Raw genomic sequence first — 14607 nt, forward strand, 5'->3', positions numbered from 1 at the left:
AATCATCAAAATTAAACGAAATAAACATTTGAAATATATGAGTTTGTATGTAATGTATGAATATAATATACAAGTTTCACTTTTTAAATGGAATTACTGAAATCAATCTACTTTTTCATGATATTCTAATTTTATGACCAGCACCTGTATATGAAGACAGCGACCTTTACATCAATAGATCTTCTTTGTAAGAAATTGTGTTGATACAAATTACTGTTAAGCAACGTACGTAATCTGTTTTACCCAGAACTTTTCACTCAACTTTTCAGAACTATTGATTTTAAAAATACATTTTAGACATTATTAATTAGTTTGGACTTGCAAAGAAATGTGTATGTTGTTTCCAAGAGCAATGAAGAGAAAAACAAACAAACAAAAAAAATACTTCAAGGTAGTTTGATTTGTGGTATTTATTTTTTCTCACTTGGTATGAAATTCTAAGTTCACAAAGCTAATATAAAAATTCTCTGCCACTGAAAGCGATAGGTGATAGTGGTTTTGCTCATGTCTGTCTGTATGTAAGTTTTTTTGTAGTGTTAGCAAAAAATCTCACGAACCAGTGGACAGATTTTAATGAAGCTCTCAGAAAGGAATCACTGTACATCTACAGCTGATTACTATGTGGAGTCAGTCTGATTCAAGATGGCTGACACAGCACTGTAATCTTAGCAAACTGAAAACATGGCTATAACTCTACATGTTTTAGGCTAAAATGTGGTGTGGTAGCAGCTGATACTCCTCCTCAATACTTTCTCTAAGTGCTATCACATGTCGCACGATCTCACATTATTACATGAAATTGTCTTACAAGGTTTGACCAAAATTATTATAACACTGTCCCATCTCTGCAAAGACGATTTTAGTTTTTAAGCTCTAACATGAAAAGTGGCAGGCGATATGCATTTTTTTCAAGGAATGTAGGTCCTTAATTTCAGGTAGGTAGAATGTCTTTCACGGTCTTCAAGAATTTCCCTCTTTCTTGGTCTTTCCAGTCCAAATGTCACTGCATGTAAACACTACAAGCTGAGACTCCCTTGTTTGTTCTGTAGCAAAATAATCAACTGTTAGCATTCTAACACAATTATCAGCATTATCTATACTCTTGAACTCCAAAGGTCATTGTCCAGTGATCGATTATATTGTCTGTTGTGTATTATACTGACATTTACCATGCAGGTTAAGTGGCTGTCTGTTTGCTCACAGCTAAGAAGTATGTGCACGCTTATCCATTCGTTGTGGGTTTCAGCTCAGGGTTGCTTCAAGCTCTGTGTTAATACACAAACAAATTAGAGTACTCAAATCATTTGTTGACAATAGGTCCATTAGCTAAAGAGGGAAATTAAAGAAAACTGTTCTGACACAGGTTTTGTGACAGTAGGTGCATTCAAAAGGACTAGATGTTGCGAGTGGCTTTTTGGAAGTAAATATGTGAAAATAAATGCAAAATATCTGTCTGCTTTTTGCATTTAACACCAAAAACGTAACAGTGGTATGGCTGTATAAGACAGAAGTTTTGAACATCATGTATCCATTGACAAGCTGTCAGGGATAAATGATGAGTTTGTTTTTATCAGCTGTCTGCAAATCTCCCTTGTGATGAAACAGGTCTGTAATTACAATATGTTTGTATACTTGTATACAGGGACTCATTCCCTAGCACTGGGTTGTAATAATTGCATAATTGATGAATCCTGGGCATATGTGTCTCTAGCCTGTACAGCAGACATGTGTTCCTTACTAATAAAGCCTCAGAATATGTTTTGCAAAATTTCAAACTGTTAGAGTATTTTTTTTCTGTTGTAAAAAATGATTTTCTTCTCTTTGTCATCTGTCTGTAACTTATTTTTATGCTGCAGTGTGATTTTTATTTTGCATTCCTTTTTGCATTCCCTGTCCTTCCTCAGAGTCCATCTGTTTATTTAACTCCCACACATAAACAGACTCAGGGAAAATGGAGAATTGAGAATAAGAGCTATTAACTTCCAGGAAACAAAATGTTTATATTATAATGTGTCATTATTGTAAACATACCTAAAGCAGTTTTCAAAGACTGCCACAGAGAACACAATCAACAGCTTTTCTGACATTGCTTCAATAAAAATACATAATTAAAAACCTTCATCATACCTTGCAGGGCAGTGGAACTGCCTTGGTTGCATTAGATGCAAATAAGTGTTAAAGAAAAATAGGACGCAATTAACTTTTTAGCACACCTCACATATAGGAAAAAAAACTTATTAGAAATGTTCATATATGTACATTTGCTAGCGACTTGTGATTTCTATCAGCTATATTTGTGTTGCAGTCTACAGTCATTTCCTTGGTTCTACAGTAGCATAGCTGTAATGGCAATTTGCCCGCCCATGATGTTTAATGTTAAGCTGCAAGGCTTTTACAGATAAATGATGTGTGAGTTGACAGTAAGTCTCATTGTTTCTGTCATAACTCTTCTTCACCAGTGCATTATGAGCCTTGGCTTATAGCTTGCCTCTGCAGAACCCTCTCTTACTGGTTTCAGTATATGTTTGTGGTGAATGTGCATGTGTGCAATGTTGAAAGCAAAATCATACATGATAAGTGTAATAGCACAAATGATTATTGTCATCTAAATTGTTTATTAAAGAACAGCAGATAAATTGTGACTCTGGTTCAAACAATTACATGTTGAAGCAAAGGTCGGCTTACTCGCTGTAAAATATAAACAAAACCATGAAAAGAAAATTTGGCAATACATTAGCTGTCTAAATAGAAATAAGTTTACGATGGCAATCACATTGACAGCCTAAAAGTGTGTTTCCTCTCTGCTCTATCTCCATTTCATGATGTGGTCTTTACTGTAGCTATGTTGACAGTTTTATTTGTTAAATACTGCAAAAAGTAATTTACATAGTGAAAGCTGTCCACTGAATTCTGTGCTCCCTCTTATAATTCAGCCTCTGCAGAAACCTCCAGGCATGCATCTCATCACTCAGCAATGCCACACAGTTTGGCTCACTGCCAGCGCCTGGTAGCTCCCCCCCAGCCTCCCAGTTTAACTTCCATTCCCATAACACTGCAATCAGAGCTTAGGCAAGCCACCTAGTGTTTTGAATTACACAGCAATTCTCTCCAGTAAGTACCTTAGTCATGCATATTTCTGATTGAAGTTTTGTGGTGTGTTTGGCCAAAGTTAAGTAGTCTGCTTTTAGCCCAAGGTCTTTATGTTTTCTCATTTTAACTTTCTTACCCCATGATGTGAGAATATTGTGTATTTGTGCTTGTTGGGCATTCATGTTTTCTCAAGCATTCCTGCTTGCATGCCTAATTTCAAAAAGCAATCTACTTTGGTTTCTTTTTAACGTTTTAAGATGAATATGTATCACTTTCCATGCCTGATCTTATTGTTACCAATCCTATGAAAAGGCACAGCTTGAAGAAACTAAAATACTACAATATACATGTACAAAGAGAACAGAGCAAGAGTTCGATCTCACTGATGCAGCTGTGGAGAGTTTGCAATTTGAAGTTTTCTCTCTTTCACTACTGCAGAGTAGAGTTAAGGCAGGAAAGGACTGCACTCACTTAGAAGAGGATCTATTCTGAGGAAAAAATGAGGTGGAGACGAGTGGATATGGAAATGGATTGATGGTGAGGGGAAAATGATCTGAAAAGATGTATATGAGAGGATGGCTGTTGGGTGAAAACATTCCATGGATGGGAAAAAAAAAGCTGTAAAAAGATATAGAAAGTTGGAGAAATCGGGAAGCCATACGCAGTGCAATTTTTACAGATGATGGTCTTTTAGATTACCCTTTGGGCTGTGTGAACGCAGCAGAGTCAGCAGTGCTTTCACTCACAGATAGGCACACACAGGCTGGCGAAGGACTGGTAAAACTTGTCTTTGAATCTCAAGGCCTAGAGGAAGAGGGATCAATAGCCTGTCAGTTCTGTAAACGAAGGAGTGATGCCTTCATTTCCCCCGGACGTGCTCCGTTCCACGTGCTGTCATTTCAATTTTACTGTCACCCTACCGAAACTTCGCATAGAACAGAGATTAAGTATGCTTATGTCTCAATTTATCAATTTGTGCTAGGGAAGATTAAGTGTGGAATAGATGGCAATGCTTTTGCAACATGTTGTTCATATAACTTACAGGATGTTTGGTGTAGGATAGAATTATTTATCAATATGCTGTGAAAAAAAGGTCAAATATAATTGTCAGTCATTTCAATAAACTGGACTTTAATAATCCCTGTCTAAAGAATTTAGGTTTATTATGTGATTGTCTGTCAGCTGCTGTCCTTTTTCATAACTGCTCATAATTTTTGAGGGAAGCCCTTTTAATGCTGACATTTCATCAAAAAAAATAGTAATTTTGGGCAGTGTTACACACCCCTGTACCCTCAGGCTTGTCCAGCAGTTTTTCATTTCTTAAATAGTCATGTTTCTCAGTGAAAGCCTGCCTTTCTCAGTTGACTTGATGATGAGTGCTGAGGCTGGCTGACACCACCTCATCCACAGCTGTGTGAGCTCTGTATGCACCACAGCTGCAGGGCTCTGCTCTGTCCCATGAGACAAATGATACCCCATTACCACACACTGCTCTGCAACAGCTTTTCAACACCTCTCCCTACACTGTACTTCATATTTAAACAAAGGTATTTGTTTTTTTGTGATCTTTTTTTGCAAACCCATATATTTTATTCCCAGTCTGAGAGTCTAATCTGTTTCTCTAAGTGTAAATATCTATTTTTCTTTTTGTTTCATGTTTTGTCTCTGCTTAAAGAACAGAGGGATTTGTGATGGAATGCCAAGGTAAGTTTTTTTCCCCTGTCCGATTTTGAAGAATTGTGTTTGAAATCTACCATGCTTCCCACAAGGCTGTGAAAAGTCTCCCCCTGTCCACTGTGTAAAATAGTGTCATACATGCGCCTCAAGATAACTTGCCTTCACCATCATGGTTGCTGCTGAGATAAAAGTCAACATGCTCCACACATGGTAAATGTAGCTCACAGGGAGTGAGGGATCACATCTCAAGTCAAACTGCTTACATCTCGAGGACCCTTACAAACTAACTGTATGATTCCTGATGACCAGAAACCTACATTTTTCTTCTGAGCTTGACTCACTGTGGAAAACAAGTTCAGTCGTTCTTCTAAATAAATGCCGACAGCCATCTTGTTTCTCTGTTGCCACTGTTTAGAATTGGCTGTCCAGTTGGCTGTTCATGCTTCCCCAGGGATGAGGAAGGAAGCAGGCATGTAATGATGAGGAGTAATGATGTAATCTAATTATATTTGTCTTGTTACACAGTGTGTCAATGGCACCCTGATTAATTCAATTTACAGATGGGTGGAACAAACTGTCTTGTTTTTGTCTGGCCGTGTCGATCTTTACTTTGTTCAGTTTTTTTTTCCTTATTCTTTTTTCTGTACAGCAGTTGGCTTGTTTTCCAAAATATTAATCAATATTTTTTTTTTCTTGTTGTCTTTTTCCATTCATGCCTCTGTGCCCTCACCTTCCACCATCGTCACACAGAAACATTACACTCATTCTTCTTTCACTGCTTGTTTTTTTTTTTTTTTTGGTTTGTGTTCATGGGTGAGCAGGCAAAACTAGCTTTTCACTTTCCACGTGACCTTACATTTTTTTGACTTTGTGTCTTTGGTTAAAACCAAAAATTCTGAAGCATTTTTTTTCCTGTCCTTGACTTTTACATGTTTTTGAATAACATGCTCAATAATTATGTTTGCACAATATAAAAGGTAAAAAAGTGATAAAAAGAAAGTACATAGAGAAAGACACATCTATCACAGTGACATTCACACCTTCAGTGCTATAATCAAGCTTCAGTATGAATACCTCAGCTCTGTTAAATTTTCAATCATTTAAATTTTGAAAGTATGACAAAACATCAAAATAGCATCACCATTCACTGATTAATAGCCTGTTTTGTATTTAAAGGTCTATAAGCTTGTTCAACAGCCTTTACAAAAAGATCAAGTGAAAGTTTTGCCACCATTACTCAAACTGAAATGGAAATGAAAATAGTAGCCGTGCCCTTGTAAGTCATACTGTTGAGAGAAAAGTGACCCCTCTTGTGCGAGATTGAGGCTCTAAATCAGCCTGCAGACATCTCCTACCCCTCTCATCTGAAGACGCTCATGGAGAACCATCATTCATGCTGGTCTGCAAAGCGCTTGGTAATTCTGTGCACCTTCCTTTTAGCTTTGCAGCTGTGAGTGCACGTGTTTTTTGTTTGCTGTATGTTTGATCCCAGGGCCTGAAAAAGACTGCATAAAACTATCGTAGGAAATCCACATTTGCACTTCTTTATAGGTGTGGAGTGGACAAGTGCATCTGCTCTCAAGGCTTACCTAGACACCCTGACATGCTGCTCCATGTTTAAGTTGTTACACTGTGTCCTGCTGCACGCTGCAAGGTCAGGCTTCAAAGACTTGCAAGCAAGGCTCAAACCAGGCCAATTATTCTTTAAAATTACACAGAGGGTGCTTGTGTGTACGGCTGAGTAATGTGACGTGAACACACACTGTGCCTGAGGTTGTGCTGTGGATGCTTTTCAAATTTTTAAGAACAACTCTAGCGTTTTCATGTCTCATTTTTATTGTTTGAATTAAATTGTTTCTCGTAGACATTAAAATTCATGGGATTAGGTGAAGTGAAGGCAGGGAAACAAGCTTGTTGGAGAACACTGACTGCATTAATAAACACTCTAATAGATGGTGGGGTAAATAAAAAAGAAAGCATTGTGTAAATGGTATTACAAGTAAAAGAGCCTAAGAGCAGAAATAAAGACATCCATTGTTTATTTTTACAGACTTTGGACCTGCTCAATCTGAGGTGCTGACAGGCGCTACTCCTACTTTTCAATCTCAGAGGAAAGGTAAGATTTCTTCTTTCACCTGTCACATCCCTCTACCATCTGCTATGATGATCTGTTAACATGGCAGTAAAATGAATCTGTAATTGCCCAAGAGGGCTTGGTAGCACTCCTCCTCTAATAACTCTTGCATATTGTTCTGTTTATTTAACAAGGTCCCTTAGATGAAAAAGCACTTTAGCACCACAATTTCTTTAAATAAATCCCACACTATTAGACTTTTAAAAAGTTTGATAACAAAAATGATTAAGATACAGATGTAACAAGGTGTAAAGTCTTGATTGACTTGTGAAGATAAATCACTGTACCCAGAAGCAAAGCTGCTGCTCTGCTAACCACCTGGAATACACCTATGTGTATTATGGTTAGAATGGGAGCACATCTTTAAAAAGCAGAAACTAGCTGAGCAACAGATACATTTGTTGTTTTGGATCAAAGCAGATCTCAGATGATGCCTGTGGTAACAGAATCTTGAAAGGAGAAATACTGAAAAAGAGCGTCACAAAGATAGGTTAAAATGCTATTTATGAAAATGATGTATGTTCAGGAGGCCTCATATTAAGGTGTACGTTTCACAGCAGAGGATTATTCATGGTTGTTTTGCAGAGGACTCAACGCTTGAGACTTCTCATCTTCAATCTGTGAACCTCTGATACATAAAACTCCTGAAACATACTTGACATTTACCGGAGCGTCTGATCACATGTTTGTCAGCATGTACAAAGAAGACTGATAACTTATTTTCTATAACATGCATGTCTGAGCTGCCTGTTTGGTGTGAAGAGTTATTATGGGAATTTATACAAATTTTGTAGAACTAACATTAGACAAACGTCCTTATAAGAAATGGAAACACATTCTGTTGTTTCGAATGTCACTGAAGGCAATTGTGTAATTCTTTCTGAAATGCCATGTTAAAAACATTTTTACATATTTTTTTTTCTCTTTTAATTATATGAATTTAATTATCATTCATGTAATTATTTTGTCAGTTTTATTTTATTTTATTTTTACTTTTGAAAACATTTAAACTTTTCTGTAACAGTTTCCCATTTTTCTTTTACATTAAATGAAATCCCCTTGGTTTAGTAATTGTATATAAAAATTGAGGTATTAATGAAGATAGATGAGCTTAGAAAACTTTATTCCCGCTGGTTATAATAATTTAGTATAACAATTATAATAATTGTTTCACTCATAATACTTTGTGTTTTATATATAAAATATGCATCTGCAAAGGAATTTACAGTTATAGCTCAGATTTATGTCATGGTTTAAGAGACCTTCCTCTTGCAATTGACTTTCATCATTTTTTTTATTTTTTTTGTGGATTTAGGTGAAAATTTTTTGTGTCTATAATCAAGTGTGTATCTTTCTGTATGTTTGAAAATTAACCTTCCAGTCATTAACTTCTTGCAGTAAATCAGCATATTGGTTATGAAAATTTACAGTTTAGCTAATTAAAGTCTCAGGTTAACTTCTGATTTTGACATTAACACTTTTGTCTGTTATGTATTATTTGGATTTGTCTGTTGTCTGTATATTTGGATTTAGTTGAGGGTTTTTTCTTCTGCCTGTGAAAGCATAAGACTTCACAAACCACCTCACCCGAAAGCATAAGACTTCACAAACCACCTCACCCAATATACAGCACAAACCTCAGTATCTGTCATGTTTGCAGTGTTGTCCACAGGTAAGCAGTCTGCTCTCATTTGTTGGGTTTTGCACTTTTACTTTGGCTTTGACATCTCCGGTGCTAATTAAGCTTCTTCTCTCTTTTTTATTGTTGCCAGAGATGTTTTATCTATATCTACACCTCTTTAATCAACTGTGTGCCTGTTGTGCCTTTTTCAACGGGCTAAGATCAATAGAGTTTCTTTGTACCAGAAAACAAAGTGAGGATAAAAGAGATCATATGGCCTGTTGGTGTTCAGCATCATTAAATGTGCAACCAAGCAAAAACCGCAACAGAAACAGGGTTGATTAGTTGAGTATATGTTTCCTGGTATCTGGACTGTAATTATTACATGTAGTATGCATGCCACTAAATCATCTGCTCTCCACCAGCAGATGATTGAGTCATATTGGCAGACAATAGCACGTTTTGCAGCCCTCCAGCTTGGCTTAAAAGCTGCTCTTTGGCTGCTTGTGGGTTTGCAGGTTAGTTCATAAAGACATTGCGCTAGTGTGTGTTTGTGTGAGTTTGTGTGACTTGCACTTGCTGAAAAACAAGTAATGTTATCCTGCCAGTGAACCATTTACATATTTATTTCCCCATCTAAACAATGCCACATGCACTGGTGGCCAACTGAGACCTTATATGGCTGTCTTTAATTGGCCATTGATTCGTTCTGTGATGGCAGTGGGATACAATAAATTACAACCTGCTTGAGAAGATGGAAACAGCAGACAAGTTGAGTGTAGAAGTGTCAATGTTACTGACTGTCAAATTGGTAGAAATATAATTTATACATCTCTCATTTTTATTTATGTAGCAAGGAGAAGTGACGCAATACACACTGGAGACATAGCAATGCACGCTCCCTGTTGGACAGTTTATTTGCATAGGTCAGTCCACATTGGTTTAGTTTAGAAAATAATGTGTGTAGAGGGGGACTGCATATTTGGGAAGGATGAGCTATTCAGTTTGGGTCACAGAGCTCCCATTCAACATGAAATTGGTTCCTCTACAACATTCTTTATTGTCAAAATAAATAATGTGACATTATTCACTATATTTATGTAAAACTGGGTGCACGTGTGCTTTTGTGTGTCGACTATAACAAATTGTTTTTCACAGTATGGCAATATGATGGCTGTCTTTTCCAAATTAATATTTATGAAAACAAATATGAATACAAACTGCTTTAGTTTACAGTTTGACAATAATTCAGAACCTTGGCCTTTCATTGCAGTTTAATAAAGCTTATGTGAATGACGTGAAGAGAGAAGTTTAATGTTTTTTTTTCTGACAAGAAAGCAATTGTTCAAGCTATGAACTTGACTGGTGCCTGATGTTGGAGTATATTGCTGCTGTTATTTTGAATTTCTTTGACAGAATATGTGTCCATGCACTTATTGTGTGAATGGAGACAGCACTCACATTGTTTTCCTTTTAGAATTTCTTACATAAGTTTTTTTTTTTTTTTTCAGTCAAACAATTTCCACATTTTAAAGATTTTACCTTTTCATAGGTTAAAATATTCAGCTCAATCAGGAACAGTGTGTTATGACCTTTTGATTTTTGTAACTTTTAAAATATTTAAATTAATTTAAAATAAAATTCCCCATATAAATACTACAAGATTTCTTGAATTGCTTTAAAACAGTCTTTGCTTCTTCTTATGCTGCTTTTAGCTTTTAACTACCATTTTCCTACTTGTAGCTTTAAGCTACTCTTCTGCTTCTTTTAGCTTTTAGCTACAGTTTTGCTTTTTTCAGCTGTTGTTTTACGTGTTTCAACTTTAACTACTCAGCTTTAGCTTCTTCAGCATTCATACCGCATTTTTGCACAAAGTGCAATTTTTCAAGTTATAATTTGTCATTAAAACATGTTATATTTCATCACAAAGTTTTATACCCAAATGTTACATGTTTACATATCACAGAATTTTTTTTTTTTTTTTATTAATCCTTATGTAAACTTTTCTTTAACCTAAAATACTCCTTAACTAATGTGACCATGCCAAAATGACTTTTAGCATGAAAAGGGCAATAAGTTATCAGACACAGATGGCCACACACAAACAGCTGGGTGAATGGACGGCCTCTGCTCTCTTGATTGTTTCTTCTGCTTGTTGCTGTGTTCAGTCAGTCGGTCTCTTTGTCCATCCAAACTGCCTAATATAACTACCCAGTGGAGCCACTGGAATCTGTGAGCAGAATTCTGAAACTCCGTCATCCAGCAGTCATCCTGCTTCTCTTAAGTGGGAACTATCCTGGGAATGCTCACTCCTGCTGCGTTGCAAACACCCAGGTCCTGTTCCGGTAAATGGCAGTCACCACGGATAGGCTTTGATGCTTGCCTTGCACGTGGAAGTCTGTGCATGTAGGGTGAGAGCAGATGCGTGCATTCTTGGGTAAATGCTGACAGGCAGCCAAAGCGGGTATTGATCTGTAGCCATTCCGACTGCAGCCCAAAGGGCAGAATGTATCTTCTGTCAGTCAGTGGGAAGGACTATACAGCTGATCTTAGATCACAAATTCCCCTCAGAAACTGCGAGGGAAAGGAAAAAGCAGGCAGTGTTGAGGACTGATAATGAAAGATTGAAAACAAGCTGAAATAGTGAAACAAAAGTTAGAACAGAAATGGTATCTGTATGTCAGCATTTTTAGGCTGTGTTCTCCCTTGTGATTGTAAGCCTTGCCCTCAATTCACTCCTTCAAGCTTTGTTGATTAAGACAAACAGATTTTCAGAACTTTTCACCTCTGTGACCACCCACGTTTTTATCCCTCTTCCTACTTTATCTTTGTCTCTTTTAGCAGCTCTCTCCACACCTTAGTGACAGCACAATCACCCAGCACTCAGCCTACAAGACATTTACATCAAGTAAATGACAAACACAACAGTTGTCTAAACTTTCTATATTCACTTAACCTGAGGGACAAATAATAAAATATTTAATTGTAGAAGATGACTGGAAAATAACTTCAAAAATTAGGGTAGATATAGCTATGGATAAGGGTTCACTCTGCTTTATACATTTTTCCATCCTATTGATTTTTTTGTCTAAATTATTTTAGTTTTTCTGTCTAAAAGTTGTTTTTTTTTTGGTATTCTTTCACACGTTACTTTTTCTTAAAGCTAGAGATGGGTGTTTATATTGATGAAATTCAAGGTCGCCACAGCCAGTGGTGCATGACTCTGCTTTGCCGTGCTCCTTCACAGTGATTATTCCATTACTCTAAATCTTCTAAATCTGTTCCCACCACACATTTAACACGCTGATGGCTCTCTGTGTAGCTTTAGCTGAAACGTTTCATGACATCAATCTAAGACTGTGGGAGCCTTTGAGACCCATGAAGCAATAGTGGTGATAATGAATGTTCAGAGGCTCATCTGTATTTGTTTGTTACCTTTTTGTCCCAGCTAGTGGATAAATGACTTGTTTGCGCTCTGACAATGAGCCTTTTGTGTTGGGCTTTAGTGGTAAATGTAAAATGCTCTCAAAAAAGGTACATTGTTATTTCCAGTCACTGTGATTGTATTAGGCTCTTCTGAAATACTATTAAGGAAATAGTGTTAAAGCATGTCACACGATCAACATTTTTACTGCTGCTGTCTTAGTGCTAGTTTCCCATGCCTAATTTATTATCAGTTTGACTGTCAATACATTAGCTCTCAACCGATAACAAAACACTTTTTTTTCTGTTTGTTTTAATGGTAAACAAACTGCTTATGTCATGGCAAAGAGGCTAGTTTATAATTTTTTGCTCCACTGCTCATTTTTCATCAACTGAAGGGTCAACACTTGCATTACTTGCAAAGAAAAATTTTCGGAACATTCAGCAAGTAAGCCGTGATAAATTAATGGTTTTCCTGTGCCACATTCCTCCGGTATCAGAGACTGAGAGTACAACTTACCGAAATGACCTGAGATCACATGCATTTAAATTGTAATTACTTTGCGGTGTGTCTTTGGGTAGATTGCTCAGCTTTGAGAAGCAGCTTGAGTATCCTGACATGGTAAGTCCTTGTCACAGTTACTTTGACAACTATTCAGATGTATTTGCTCATATCAAATCACATCAGAACTTTTAATCAAAGGGAAAGCAGTCCACGTGTCCATCTTCTTCCAGTGATGGTTTGTCGTGCATTTCTGAAGGTGAATGGCTTCAAAGTACTCACATTTTTGCAATCTAACTACTTTTGCATACTTTCTAATAACTTAGCCATTTATAAATCAAAACGTTCAGCTCATTCTAGAGATTGTTTCTGTGATTTTTGTATTGTTTTGTATTTTTTCTACTTTTCAAAATATTTAACTTTATTTACAAATAATTTTCCCTTTATAAATAAAGTGAGAGCTCTTCACTTCCTTTAAAAAAACATTGATCTACTTCAGGATACTTGCTCTATTTCTGTCTTACTTTGACATTTTTAGCTTTTAGCTACCATTTAGCTACCATTCTGCTACTTTAAATTTTTATCTAGCCTTTTGGTACATTGAGCTTCTCTTTTTGCTACTTTTTAATTGTTCTTTTGCTACTTTTAGCGACCCTCTTGCTATTTTAGTTTTCAGCAAGCTTTTTGCTTCTCATATCCTGCTTGTTGTTTTTTAGCTTTTAGTTACCTTTTGCTAATTTGAACTTTTAGTTAATGTTTAGCTACTTTTAGGTTTTAGCTAGCTGTTTGCTTCTGCACTTTAATTATTTAGAAATAAAAAAGTAATAACATTTTCTTTCTTCAAATCATTGGCAAATATGAAAAATGAGGCATGATAAAAGATAATTACTGATAATTAGCTGAAGTATAATTTAGGACTCCTAGATAAAAACATTTTACTCCACCACTAGTCAAAGCCAGAAAAGGTTCTTGTTGATAAAGTGTGCACATATAGTTGAACTTTTTAAAAGAATGTTAAGATAACCTCTGTTTCAAAAATGTAACGTGTAACAATTTAATCTTGGTGGCTTGTCTGCACAGAAAAATGGTTATATTAAAGAAGCAATTTTCAATGATATTGCAATCATAAATTCAATTTAATCTGCTGCCACAACACGACATACCAGAAGTTCTACTCAAATATAGAACAGAGACATAAGTCAAATGAGTGTTTCAGATAGGTTTTGTATTATGAAAAAAATCTTGCCATTTAAGATTGTGTTGAACCATACAGAGTGTGTACTATTCAACATTTGATCATATTTCGTCTCAGTAAGGTTGTTTGGGGAAAATTAAAGAATTTTGCATGAACCATTGTTTTCCATTTATTATATAAATGATTAGTCCTGTGATAGATGAGGTTGAATTCAGTAACTCAATGAAATGCAACTGTATACATCCCTTTAATGAAATTTAAATAAAAACTGGATGTGTGGCCTTTCTGAAGATATTTGCATGCGAGGTGCATTTCCTATTCTTTCCACCTTCTTCAGTTTGCATTTCATCTTGTAATGTCATGCTCCTGTTGTTATAGCTAATAGTCTAATTATCTGACATGAAGAATGTGCTGTATGTGTCTGCAAGAGACTCTGTGAGATGCAGAAGCTTTGCAGAGAAGAGACTGATAAAAAAAAAGGTTACATGTACTTTTGTAGATAACAGAGTTTTCACTTCGGGGTTACTGAATCAAAAATAACTCGTGGTATCAATTGAGGACAAGCTGCAGATGTGAAAACGTCTTTTGCAAGTGTTTTTGTTAATTAAGGAATGTCACATGCATCAGAATGACTGGGAAGAGGAGATTACATCATCTAACATTTAATTTTAACAGTGTGGAATAAAATAATATTAAATAAAAGTTTTTTTACCCCTTTGTTGTGATTAAAACACTTTACGGCCATAAAGTTTGCGAACTGGGATTGATTTTGAAATGTGCTTGTGGGTAAAATTAATATATAGGGAGAGTAGAAGGCTATGCTTGGTATGCAGCTTTTTTTCTAGGATGAATAGAAATCATTCTAGTAATGTCTTCAGGCAGCATCTTGCAGACCAGTTCATCTGTGTTTAAAAAAATGAGACAAGCAGGTGCTTGAAACTGAATGTTTTTATTTTTTAAATGTA

General features: G+C 36.1%; 1 protein-coding gene across 4 annotated transcripts in view; it reads left to right on the plus strand.

Moving 5' to 3' along the window:
- Positions 1–14607, plus strand: part of tspan9a (tetraspanin 9a) — a 165363-nt gene that overhangs the window by 33285 nt on the left and 117471 nt on the right. For 2 of the 4 annotated variants that reach the window (XM_017419039.3, XM_037978158.1), the window contains one exon: positions 6818–6883. The exons of 1 other annotated variant lie outside the window; for it this stretch is intronic. Coding sequence is in view for 1 of the 3 variants with exons in the window: in XM_017419038.3 (XP_017274527.1) it covers positions 4782–4794; positions 6818–6883 (79 nt within the window). In the remaining 2 variants the exon portion in view is untranslated. Of the gene's footprint in view, positions 1–4765; positions 4795–6817; positions 6884–14607 lie in introns of all 4 variants that reach the window. One more of the 4 variants, XM_017419038.3, reaches the window with a different exon arrangement.

The sequence above is a fragment of the Kryptolebias marmoratus genome, linkage group LG11 (genome assembly GCF_001649575.2).
Source record: "Kryptolebias marmoratus isolate JLee-2015 linkage group LG11, ASM164957v2, whole genome shotgun sequence".
Lineage (NCBI taxonomy): Eukaryota > Metazoa > Chordata > Actinopteri > Cyprinodontiformes > Rivulidae > Kryptolebias > Kryptolebias marmoratus.